We start from the raw sequence: 13,425 nt of genomic DNA on the forward strand, positions 1-13,425 counted from the left end.
TTCTTGATATTAAATGAATTGTGGAGCGTTGTGGCCCAGTGGATAAGTCTTCTGACTTTGAAACAGAGGGTCGTGGGTTCGAATCCCAGCCATGGCGTAATTTCCTTCAGCAAGAAATTTATCCACATTGTGCTGCACTCGACCCAGGTGAGGTGAATGGGTACCCGGCAGGATTAATTCCTTGAATGCATGAGCGCTGAGAGGCAGCTCGAGCTAAAGCCGGGGTAATAATAATAATAACAACGCGCCTCGGAATAGAATATTTCTAGATAGATGGCGCTATATGAATGCCTATTATTTTTTTTTATTATTATTAATAATAATTTTATTCCTCAAAACATAAAATCTGACTAAAAAGACTATAGACTATATTTCACCTTAAGTTTTTATTGTGTATTTTCAATTAATAATCGGGCCGATACTTTCAAAAATACGGAGTGTGGAATGTAAGCAGATATGCAAAACACGATTTCCATTAAGATTTTTTATTATCAGGATTATGATATCAATGTTTATTACCATGATTGCAGCCATATTAAATTGGTGTCTTGCTTCGTGAATTATATTCATGCTAGATTTGATTTTTATATCCCCATTTCTGTGTACGGATTAATGTAAAGTATCCTTTAATTCATCTTTATGTTACTATTATATCAGATTGAGATTCTTGTTCTCAGAGAAGATCTCAGTGAACGTCCGTCTGCATCACGTGATCTCGCTCAATTCATCTGTAAGATGAATCATCTGAAGAACCTCACACTCTACGGTCAGTATCATGATGACTTCTACTCAACAGCATCGTCGATGGCATCAACTTCAAAGGTAATATATGTTAAGAGGTTTTTACATGTAAAAAGAGTAGCACTTACAAGCAAACCATACAAGTTCTGATTTTTGTTCATGCTCCTCATTCGGCTGCCATTAATTTGTCTAATGGGGCTATGATGCCTCATATAAGGTGAAATTGTACATATCTTACTGAATTGTTATTCTTGTAAATCTTATTTCATTCTTTCAAGTATGTTTCAGGTATTAAAGTAGCACCTTTCTTAGTTCAATTAATTATAGAGTGTTATAAACACTTTATTCAACAACTTGGTTTGATTGGTGCTATTGTGTTTCATATAGCACTTGCAATTCTTGATATTAAATGAATTGCTGAGCATTGTGGCCCAGTGGATAAGTCTTCTGACTTTGAAACAGAGGGTCGTGGGTTCGAATCCCAGCCATGGCGTAATTTCCTTCAGCAAGAAATTTATCCACATTGTGCTGCACTCGACCCAGGTGAAGTGAATGGGTACCCGGCAGGATTAATTACTTGAATGCATGAGCGCTGAGAGGCAGCTCGAGCTAAAGCCGGGGTAATAATAATAATAATAACAACGCGCCTCGGAATATAATATTTCTATTATCATGATTATGATAACAATGTTTATTACCATGATTGCAGCCATACTAGATTGGTGTATTGTTTCGTGAATAATATTCATGCTAGATTTGATTTTTATATCCCCATTTCTTTGTACGTATTAATGTACAGTAACCTTGATTCCATCTTTATGTTACTATTATATCAGATTGAGATTCTTCATCACAATGAGAATCTCAGTGAACGTCCATCTGCATCACGTGATCTCGCTCAGTTCATCTGTAAGATGAATCATCTGAAGAACCTCACACTCTTCTACGGTCAGTATCATGATGACTTCTACTCAACAGCATCGTCGATGGCATCAACTTCAAAGGTAATATATGTCAAGAGGTTTTTACATGTAAAGAGAGTAGAACTTACAAGCAAACCATACAAGTTCTGATTTTTGTTCATGCTCCTCATTGTGCTGCCTTTGTCTATGGGGCTATGATGCCTCATATAAGGCGAAATTGTACATATCTTTACTGAATTGTTATTCCTGTAAATCTTATTTCATTCTTTCAAGTATGTTTCAGGTATTAAAGTAGCACCTTTCTTAGTTCAATTCATTTTAGAGTATTATGAACATTTTATTCAACAACTTGGTTTGATTGGTGCTATTGTGTTTCATGTAGCACTTGCAATTCTTGATATTAAATGAATAATTTTATTTATCAAAACCTAAAATCTGACTAAAACGACTATATATTTCACCTTAAGTTTTTATCGTGTATTTTCAATTAATAATCGGGCCGATACTTTCAAAAATACGGAGTGTGGAATGTAAGCAGATATGCAAAACGCGATTTCCATTGAGATTTTTTATTATCATGATTATGATAACAATGTTTATTACCATGATTGCAGCCATACTAGATTGGTGTGTTGTTTCGTGAATAATATTCATGCTAGATTTGATTTTTATATCCCCATTTCTGTGTACGTATTAATGTACAGTAACCTTGATTCCATCTTTATGTTACTATTATATCAGATTGAGATTCTTGATCTCAGAGAGAATCTCAGTGAACGCCCCTCTGCCTCACGTGATTTCGCTCAGTTCATCTGTAAGATGAATCATCTGAAGAACCTCACACTCTACGGTCAGTATCATGATGACTTCTACTCAACAGCATCGTCGATGGCATCAACTATCAAGGTAATATCTGTTAGGATGTTTTACATGAAAGATGTAGTACAAACAAGCCATACAAGTTTTAATCTTTTTCATAATAATCCTCATTCTATTGACATCATGTCAAATGAGGCTATGATTAACTGTACAAATCGATATTGTTCATATCTATACTGAATTGTTAATATGTCAATTGTCTATAATAGTTAAGAGTAGCCATGAACCAATAATTGTATAAGTCTTTCGGCCATTGTTTACATTTTCGTTAAAGAATCTAGAACAAATGAGTAATGGATTAGTGCCCCCTTATTTGATTCTTGAGCTCTACCAAATGATACATAATGAACTGACGATTTTAGCATAATGCAATCAGATATATGTGTTTTTTCCTATTAATTTTCGAATCTTATTGTGTTTTGATGAGAGCTTTTTAATGCAATGGAAAACTTGCAATTTCGGAGGTTTGGATAGCAATTAATCACCCCTTTTTATCAAAGCTAAATTTCTTTTGAAAACATATCGAGTATTAAAACTGATTGACCCATTAACCTCGTCTGCATTACTAGTATAGTCATGATAAATATGCATCACATGACGAATAGGCCTGTAAGTTTTTTTCCAATTACGCAAAGTTGTTATCTAAATATACTTTCGGATATATAACACTTACACTTCGTAATGCAGATTAAGGTTTAACACTTAGCAGATTAAAAAAAAGGTGCGTTATGCGGGATATATTTGCAGGATAAATTTTCCCAAAATGTGGTGCGCGACATTTTCGTTCTGGTCCTTCTTTATATAAATCAATTTCTCGTTTTCTTACCTCTGTACTGGGATCTGTGAATTAGATTTATTTTTTTTCATTCTAATTTTGATTTCAGCTGTTATGATTAAACTACAATCTTGATACGCTAGGGGCATATCAGGCTCAAAAAGATATGTAGATGTATTCGTCGGCATAGTAATAAATGAACATCAGATTACAGATGAAAATCACAACATGTTTTTTTCTTTCATTACAAAGGCAAACAAATTCATTCGCTGCTTTCAACCTATCGCTGTTTTTTGGCCTTTCTTTCCACGCTCGACCCCCCCCCCAAATATTCGGTTTATCCAGCCACTGAATGTGATTGCGCTGATGAATGTACTAGGGTGTGGAGTTGTTAGCCATACCGAGCCCGCATACCATTTTACTGCACTTCGAAGGGTTACATTGAATGAAAATAGAAAATCAAATGAGCTTTCTATTTTGTTTCAAAAACTGGATGTCAAATGAGATTTTGCTCAAATTCATAAAATAGTTATGTACACATTTTAATTATCAAGCAGATGAGGAAACCAAAGAAGTCACCCACTTACAATTGTATTTTGATATATTTCTCATCATGTAAAACAAATTTGATTTGTCTCTAATCAAGTACACGGCAAAAACTGCGGTGTTAACCGGTGTACTTAGAGGACCACACCAGTTATTTTACACCGGTGTCAAATTGGTGGTGTTAGTTTTACACATATAGGTGTTTTTACAACACATTTTGTTGTTAAATTTACACTCTTTGGTGTTATGCTTAATCTCTAGGGTGTAATTTTAACACCTCAGGGTGTGGTCCTCTATTAACACCAATTGGTGTCAGTTTTAACACCGCAGTTTTTACAGTGTAAATTGTCACTATTGTAACGTCATTGTGTTTTGATGTAGAGTCTCTGTACTGTAAAAATAAAAATATTGTTGAATTAAAACGAGAAAATACAAAATGGATAGTAAATTACAAGTATCGACTATCTCGTTTGCATATCGGTATGCTACGCATAGTGTGTTTTGTGAAAACAAAAAAAAAATCTATGCCATAAGCTTCTCATTTTAAATCAAATTTTGATGAAATCAACAGTGCTATGCAATTTCTTTTATTTGTCTCGCTTTATTTTCTGTGCAATTATAGGTTCGCTGTTCTTATTCATGAAATAATTTGCAAGACATGTTAGTTTATAAGTGAATTTAGCCTTTAAATTCGAAAGCATATTCTGAATATGAGGTGCAGGAAAAGTTACTAGGAATCTTAATTCTTTTTTTTTATTTTGATTAAAAGGGCAATAATACAATCGTAGTAAAAAAGAAAACACTTCATTGATGACTTATTAAGGATGATTTTTCATCTAAGTGTTTTGAATAATTTCTCTCTCTCTCTCCATTGTGTAAATTATATTGTTCATTTTACATGACTTTGTGAATTAATCTGTTGTCTTAAGTATGTACATGTATGTGCACGGCATGTACACAATTTCCATTTGTTGACAATTTGTGAATAATTATACTTTCTCATACGTATGCTTATATATTGTTAGTCGATGTGGATGGTAATAAATGTTACCACTAGTATGATGTCTTGTCATCTGTTAGGTTTATTTTTAGATTTTTCATCTATTATAGGATGACTGCAACACGAGGTCAACTCTGACTGATCTGACCGTTACTGATATGACACTAAGAGAATGGCAGGATTGTGGTTCGATGTTTGACAATGTGAAGAGGATCACCATACAGGTATGGCGCACGATCAGATGTGACGTCATCCAGAGGATCCATCTACCAGCAGCGACAGAGCTCACCATTCAAACACATGAGTATGCTTGGGAACCGGCTTCTCTCCACGATGATCCCACTTCACTACCCAATGCACTTCACAAAGTCTCATCTCAGCTTGTCAAGGTCACATTCACAGATCTCAACATCGGTAATAGTGAGGTTAGAGACATCATTCAAGCTTTCAGATCATCGGACGACCTCAAACTTCTGAAGATCGTAAGGTATGATATATTCAGTTTATTTAATACTCCGTTTGGTCATGACGAGCGTTTATCGGTTGATATATAGGTGCACCATTTTCAATTTTTTCAAGGTTTGATTCTTTATTGTGGAGAGTAGGTTTTTCCTGAAATTATAATAAGAACCCCTTTTGGAACTCCGTGACAATGTTAAACATGTACTTTTGAATGTAATACATCATGCATATACAGTGCATGTATTACGTAAAATAAATGCTCATCAAAGAGCAAAAAACCGAAAATGCGTTATTGGTACGCCATGCTGCTCTATACCATATAGAGATAAAAGCTATGATACTTTAAAAATAAATCCCTCTTTGGCATGTCTGTCTACAATGTGGAACCCCACGTATTGACATGATTATTATATTGTAACATAGTTAAGATCCTACCAAATGTTTCCATACTTGAAATAGCGTAATGATTTGTTGTCTTACATTTCACTTTATGTTCATGGGCAATGGGCATGCATGGGGAAGCGCGCTTCTGGTTAAGGACGACAATACCTTGCTCTAACATTTTATTTCATTTCGATTTGATTTCATTTGTTGTAAATCTAGTTTCCTTGTAGTTACAATCTAATCCCTGCAACAAATAATTAAACTTATCAGTTTTGTCTCCGCCTTTGCCGGTGTTTTTACTTTGCGTTCCCCAGAGCAGACCCACCAAACACCAGCCTTCCCCAATATAAGATACACAAAATATTTCTTCTCTACACGTTAATACTATTAGGTTCATACGATGTGGGACTGATGAGAGATTAGATCGTTCTAGTATTGATTCCGATGATGAACATAAGGTAAAGGTGGAGATAGAACATGGCAAACCAGTTGGGTAAGTCATAAGACCTCGTTTTATCAAACATTTCACTTTTTCAACATATTCAAGTTTCTTATACAGAGGAATTAGCTAGGTGTCTTTTTTTCGTGTTTGTTTCTCATGTACGAATTTTCTGTCTCCATTTACAATTGGCCATGATATATGGCGAGCATCATTGCCTTTTTTCAGATATACAACCAAATAGTATGCAAAATAAATCTTATCCTTGCATTGTGCTCTTCCATCTAATCTCCTTATAATATATTAAATATTCTGATAGAAAGTATGAACTCGAATATTTATAATGAAGCAATATATGTGTTTTGGGTCGCGTAGTCTTAAGCAGAAAAATCACATTGTAAATCTGCATTCGGGGGGGGGGGGGGTAGTCAAAAATAACACGAGCTGACTAAAGTTCAGAGTGTTTAAAAGAGTTGAAATTAAAATGATCTCCCATACTTTTTTCTTGTTTAGACAGGAATAAAAATATGAACTGAAAATCTATAGCCAAACAAATACCTAAAATCAGCTAAAGAAACCAAATTCTTTCACTCCTTGGCATGGCTACCACTATTTTCTCACTTTATCATGATTATTTAGACCTAGTTGAAATTTTCAGGAACCTAATTATTCAACAAAGAATTTGACCACTTTATCATATTTGTATCATTTTGAAGAATGAAAATAAATTTGAATTGAATTGAATTGAATAATGTTAAGGAGACCATCTGATAATGCAAAGTATACCTCGTTAGCTTACAATGCGGTACTTGAAAATCGAACATGATTTTGTTTTTCAGTGGGGAAATATATTCATCCTATCACATTGTGAACCTATTAATGAGTACCTTCTCAGCATGGTACACGCTGATTTACTACACTCACTATGCACACGCTATTTCGAAAATTACCTGTCCTAATAAAGAATCCTCACTCTTCTGACTTTTCCTCCCTCTTGTCTCATGTACATATTATTTTCTTATCTTGTCTTGCCCTGTTCTGCCTCTTGTTATGTCTTGTCTTCTATGTCTTGTCATTCCCTCTCTCTTCTTTTTCTCCTCTTTAATGTTAATGCGCAATATATCCTTCACAGCGGAGACCTCTTTGTGTGACTAGCTTTGCATTTGGTCAGTGATTTAAAATATGTTTACATTAATCTGATTTCCACCTGTCTGTTCCTTCTCTTTTTTTTCTTTCCTTTATAATATGTACGCATACATAAATAAGTCCACAATTTTTTTAATTCATTTCCAAGGAGGATTCACGCTTTACAAGATTTGCTTTTAGTGGACCTAGCCCCCCCCCCCTCATTTCCATTTATATGCTAAATTGTATTTTTAGCGAAGTAAGAATGTTCATCTGTAACATTGTTTCTGATTTATATTACTTAGCATTATTTTGTTCGAATGGAAATAGAATAAGGAATCTAATATAGTATCTGGATATAAAAACAGCCCAAGTCTAATTTTTGGCGAAATTGAGTCATATAGGCCTATGGGAAATCATTCCTTATAAAATGACTAATCTTGTGTATAAATAATGAATCTAAAATCATTTCAGAAATGTCTTAAATAAAGGAGGAAATTCTGATATGAGTGTAAGAAAAGCCGAAGTCCAAGACATGGGCTTTTCTTACATTCATATCACAGTGACCTATCTGATTCCATTACTACTTACTCCAGAATTCTACCACGTATATGAATGTAAGAATTCCAAAGTCCATATGATTCGTAAAGCGACTCAAGTTCACCAGATCAAAGAACCCACCCCCAAATATCGTGAAAATATATGTTCCTCAAAAAATATACACTTAATTTGTCATATGATACTTAAATTTGTTTAATGATGTTCTGTAATTTCGTCAAATATAGGCCTACATTCAATGCCCAAAATAAAATATCCAGTATTTTTTCCCGATTTTCTCGAAATGACGTCCCAAGGACTTGGGCCTGTTTCATATTCATATGCCCAATTGAATCGAATTTAATATAATGGTCACTGTGTCGGGTTGCAAAATTCCCGGGAATTTTCGCGGTGGAAACTTTCCATGGGAATAAACGGGAAATTATTGGGAATTTTGGAAATTCTCGGCAATTTACTGGAATTGTAAAGAATGTTGGGAATTTTCAATTTTTTTTTGACATTTTCTGATATTTATATACAGGAATTGAAAGGATTACCCTGGCAGATGAAGCTTGATTGTGCTTTGTCAGCAAGTTTAAAGCCAAATATTATGCTAAGACAGTCAGACAATGCAGAATTTCAATGAACTTCAAGTAACAGTTGATTACTGTATTAGTGGCTGAATGCTATGTGCGATGGCAGTACATGTACACTGCAATTTTTTTTTACACAAGGGATATATATATATATATATATATATATATATATATATATATATATATATATATATATATATATATATACACACACTGTTTAGCAATGATGCCTATTGGATATTCTAATCCTTTTGCAGGTGAGGATAATCATTATTAATGATAATTATAACATTATTGTAAGTAGCATTATTGATATTTTATTATCATTTTTTATTTATCATTTATTTCTGCCTAGCAGAGGTCAGAACTTTGTGCTGTTTGTGGCGTTAATTTGATGAGAATAACAGATTGCTGGTTCAAGCTTAAAGTTTATTTCAGTTCAATTAACCCTCTTAGAACAAAAAAGAATTTCGTTATTTTGAAAATACTGTATATCAAATATAATGAAACTGATATGAGATGGTCATTTTAATATAATAAAATATATGAAATCAATAAAAGGTTTCTCAATCTCAATCAAGGTCAAAGGTCATTTGAGGTCAACAAACTTAGTGCATGTTTGTTCTCCTTTGTGAAAAATTATTCATATTGATTGCTTTCAGATCCAGCCATTATTGTTATTTCTTGCCCATCCCCGCCATTTTTCAGGGGTGGAGGGGGGCATCTTATAAATAAATTAGCAATGTAACATTTTTGTTCCTGGACCTGATATTTCCCATTTGAAGACTCAAGCCAGTGCCATTGCCGCTGGTGGGATTAGTATGTTGTGCATATCTAGTCTACAGGCACAGACCATGATTGGAACTTTGATCAACAAGTGGGTATCCACGCAAAGACTAGCACATGAAATCTTGTTGCTTCCTGTGCGAGAGGGCCATCAATACACAAGACATGAGTAGGCTGCGCATACAGATCCTTAACTCGAGTAAAGGCTTTACACTGTAGACAAGTGCAAACCCTTCCTCGAGAAAAGTGGTCTGAATGTGCAGCCTAAAGTTTCTGCCAATGACTCCAGGAGATCATCTTGTTCAACAAAAAGTTGTATTTGTGCTAGTCTTGTGTGAAGACCCACTTGTGGATCAAAGTTTCAATAAGGGTCTGTGCGTGCAGACTATATGTAGGGGCGCAATATTGTCTTAACGTGTTATTATAAAATGGCATAAAAGACTATTGACATTCAAAGAAAAATGAAAAATAAATGAAAACATAGTGTAATGCAAAATTTTATTTTTTTCCATGTTGAATTGAAAAGCTTTTATGATCCATCGTGTAATGGATACATGTACTATAATCTACAGTTTGATAAATAATTTATACCCTGGGCAATTAAAGGAATGCAGAATAGTTTTAATACAAATGGAAAATATAATATTCGAGGATATCAATTTATAATTTTGGTTTTTAAAAAACAGAATTTGTCACTTTTTGTGAAAAAATGAAAATTCCCGAAACTTTCCATAAAAATTTTCCAAAATCTCCTGAATCTCACTTTGTAATACCCCCCTACCCTGAACAAATGCGCCCTCTCCCTTTCTAGTTATTCATTTCCATCTCCCCTCACGTTCTCTCCAGACTCTATTATATGCGAATCTCTCTTTGTATTACTTGTTAACTTCTCTTTCTCTATTTTCTCATTTTCTTATTAGTTTATTAGCTTTTTTATTCCCAATACACAACAACCTTATTAATATGTGTATATTTCTCTCTCTTCTCTCGCACACCACTGTACAGTAAGCGCTTTTCAAGATGAAGTTGCAGCATCAAGGTCATGACGAATCAGACGAGCTTAATATTAAAGGATGGCAGCCAACAAGAAGCCATGAGTTTTTTTTATTTCGGTGTACCATAATTGGAACAGATTTACTGTTTATGAAGATCCCAGACCTCAACCATGTGTTAATGTGTCGGTTAAATAATGGACCTTTTAGACATTCAACGCTATCATTTCTTTGATCGAACGAGATCCGCCGCCCAATGATAATGTGCATCTTAATTAGAACATACAGGTATTTTGACAATGGCGACTACCAAGTCGTATCTCATTATTTTCAAAGCACAACTTTACTGGTTTTAGTTATGTTGGCTGATGCCCTGTGTTAGAGAATGCTTTTCAGTCAACATGCTTTAGATTTGAAGCAGCAAAATTAGGAAGCAACCGATTTTTCTGAATAAATTATCTTATCATTTTATCCGCTGTTTTCCGTACGCACATAATGATGTCAATCAAATTAAGAGATAAACGCTCTCTACATAAAATGACCCATGCATTTCTTGAATATTAGGATAAAAAATAAAAATGGGATTACAAGTATAAGGCAATCAATCCCAATATTGCATCTATCTTGAAATATGCATAGGGTAAACCAGAACTGTACATTTATTTCTTGGGATTTTAGTGATTTTTCATCTTCTGCGCATGCAGTTTGTGCAATATCAATGTCTTATCACGAACTGCTTCTTTCACCTCAAGGCCGAATTGACGGCGGAACATGGTAGGATGAAAGTAGAAAACATATAAACCGAATGAAATTCAGCAACATTGGCCACGGAATGATTTTGTTAGGGGGTTGAAGCCCCGCCCCTCCCCCACCGCCCCCGCTTACGCGGACCCTGCATAATACTCATGGGGGGTATGCGCATTCTGGTCGTTATGCAAATGAAGAATTAATACAGTAACCGACTCATTATTCCTGTTGTGTTTCATTATCAGGTATTCCTACATGTTATGTGCCATTGTTGCAATCTATGGTGATTCAGTGACAATTGATATCCTTATGTAAAAAGTCCATGCATTGGATAATACTGCATGGATGTATAACTGTATTGTGGATATAAGCAAGATTCTTTAAAAAGTGTATAAGCTATTAAACTTTTATAGATTACTGAAGCGACGACGTCGGTTGCCATGGTGACATGGCGGCCTGGTTCTAAGCAAGTGAACCCGAACTGCTCATATCACAAAGCACGTGTTTCTCAGGAAAAGAAGGTTGCTATCGGAATTTCATCGCTTGCAACCTCACAATAATGGTAACAACCAGGGACAAACACATCATCATTTTTCAAAATTAGAATGTGTATAAACGATTGTCAGCTGCGACTCTGTTTAGAACCAACCGGTTCATTGCCATGACACCGTGACGTCACAATTCGGTACTGAAAACGTCGGTCCATATTTTACATCCGATTTTGAAGAAATTTCGCTTGTTACACTTGTTTTGCGTCCCCTATTTTATTCAAATCTATCTTCTTGGTGGTGGACGGGTCCTTAAAATTATTTTATGACCAACCGATTCAAAAGAGTCGAAGATAAAAAGATACCCAAACATAACCACTGCAGCTGTAAGACCGTCCTCTACCATGGAGGGTTGTATTTGATCGAATATTGTCATAGTTCTATTAGATATTTCATTCTTACCGAGCAGTTACAACCTTGAATATGACATAATTAATGTATAATGCCTGATACGATACTTATTTCTCTATTTTTTGTTTAAAGAGTTACTTTTCATTGAACTTTTACATTGTTATAATCTTGTTTAGAAACAAGCAATCATTCCAATGTGTGAAAATGAAGTTGAATCGTCTGTAAATAGGGTAACTACATGATTTGTACCAAACGTAATCTAAGCAGAGAAATGCAAACTTACTAATATGTTTATTAAAAAAAAAATTATGATTGTATATTGCTCATGACATTATTGGTTCGATGTCTTGATTTGAAGTATTTTATATACTTTAGAGATTGATTGTGCGACCAAATAAAAACAAAATCCGATGAGTCTGTATGATCTCTTAAAATTTCATTTAATTTTTCATATCACTCTTTCCAATTTCCCGCGATGGCATATAATGATTTGTTTGTTCATCTTGACATAATAAGCAAATACAACATAAAAAAATATATTTAAGTAGAATCATACAAACTGGTTATGAAAGGAGGATGCTGTCAAAAAAGTTTGTAGAGAGATTGAATGCATGAGCGCTGAAAGGCAGCTCGAGCTAAACCCGGGGTAATAATATCGACACCGCGCCTCGGAATAGAATATTTCTAGATTGATCGCGCTATATAAATGCCTATTATTATTATTATTACTGTACAGTGCATCTTTCTTTTAAAATATTGTTGTAAATATTGTGAATAATAAAAAAAATCTGAAAAAGGAAAAACCTTATTGCCTACAAATTGCACAAAATTAAAGAGAAATGACACAAAAGAGATCGGGATAACCATTTTTGTCAATACAGGGCAGTAAAATGAATGCGAAGTACGTGACAAAATTGCATGGTAAACCTTAAACTGGCGTGCAGGAAAAGATGGGTAATCATAAATGGTTCGCTTTAACAGTATAAGGTTGAATTAAAAAAAAAGGATTATGTTCAACGATCTCTACAAACTCTCAATATTGCTTGTTACTGTATTTGGATCAAATCACATAGTATCTGATGTAAATAGTTTAAAAGTGATGTATGTATATTGTTTAAATACTAGAGTACATAACGTCGTTGTATTATTTGTTCATTGTTCTTTTTGTGCATTGTATTGCATTACTGTAGTTTTTTAGTATGCCCCGCCAAACGAAGTTTGAAATGAAATGAAATGTGGCTCACACATTGGTCTTGAGGTAAGAATAGTCAATACATATATGTTCATGTGTTGGAAACTGTTGACATGGTAACGAAATACAGGTGGGGCAGTGGTAAACTACATTGATAGTTTTAATTTTTGTCTCACCTGCATAGCAGAGTGAGACTATAGGCGCCGTTTTTCCGACGGCGGCGGCGGCGACGGCGGCGTCAACATCAAATCTTAACCTGATGTTAAATTTTTGAAATGACATCATAACTTTAATAAACAGTATATGGACCTAGTTCATTATACTACGCCATAAGGTTAATCAAGTATCACTGAACATCCTATGAGAGTTTCATGTCACATGACCAAGGTCAAAGGTCATTTA

The 13,425-nt window shown here is 34.5% G+C and overlaps 1 protein-coding gene across 3 annotated transcripts; it reads left to right on the forward strand.

Moving 5' to 3' along the window:
• Nucleotides 1-661: 661 nt before the first annotated feature.
• Nucleotides 662-11,899, forward strand: LOC121414353. 3 transcript variants are annotated; one of them, XM_041607505.1, is made up of 6 exons: nucleotides 662-822; nucleotides 1,578-1,745; nucleotides 2,406-2,570; nucleotides 4,975-5,351; nucleotides 6,102-6,203; nucleotides 10,199-11,899. In XM_041607505.1, exons 1-6 carry the CDS (start codon nucleotides 736-738, stop codon nucleotides 10,215-10,217), a joined length of 918 nt encoding a protein of 305 aa, XP_041463439.1. In that variant the 5' UTR covers nucleotides 662-735; the 3' UTR covers nucleotides 10,218-11,899. The 3 variants fall into 3 exon arrangements, with proteins under 3 accessions (XP_041463439.1, XP_041463440.1, XP_041463441.1); XM_041607506.1 differs by lacking the exon at nucleotides 2,406-2,570; XM_041607507.1 differs by lacking the exon at nucleotides 1,578-1,745.
• Nucleotides 11,900-13,425: the final 1,526 nt, after the last annotated feature.

This window comes from Lytechinus variegatus, chromosome 4 (assembly GCF_018143015.1).
Source record: "Lytechinus variegatus isolate NC3 chromosome 4, Lvar_3.0, whole genome shotgun sequence".
NCBI lineage: Eukaryota > Metazoa > Echinodermata > Echinoidea > Temnopleuroida > Toxopneustidae > Lytechinus > Lytechinus variegatus.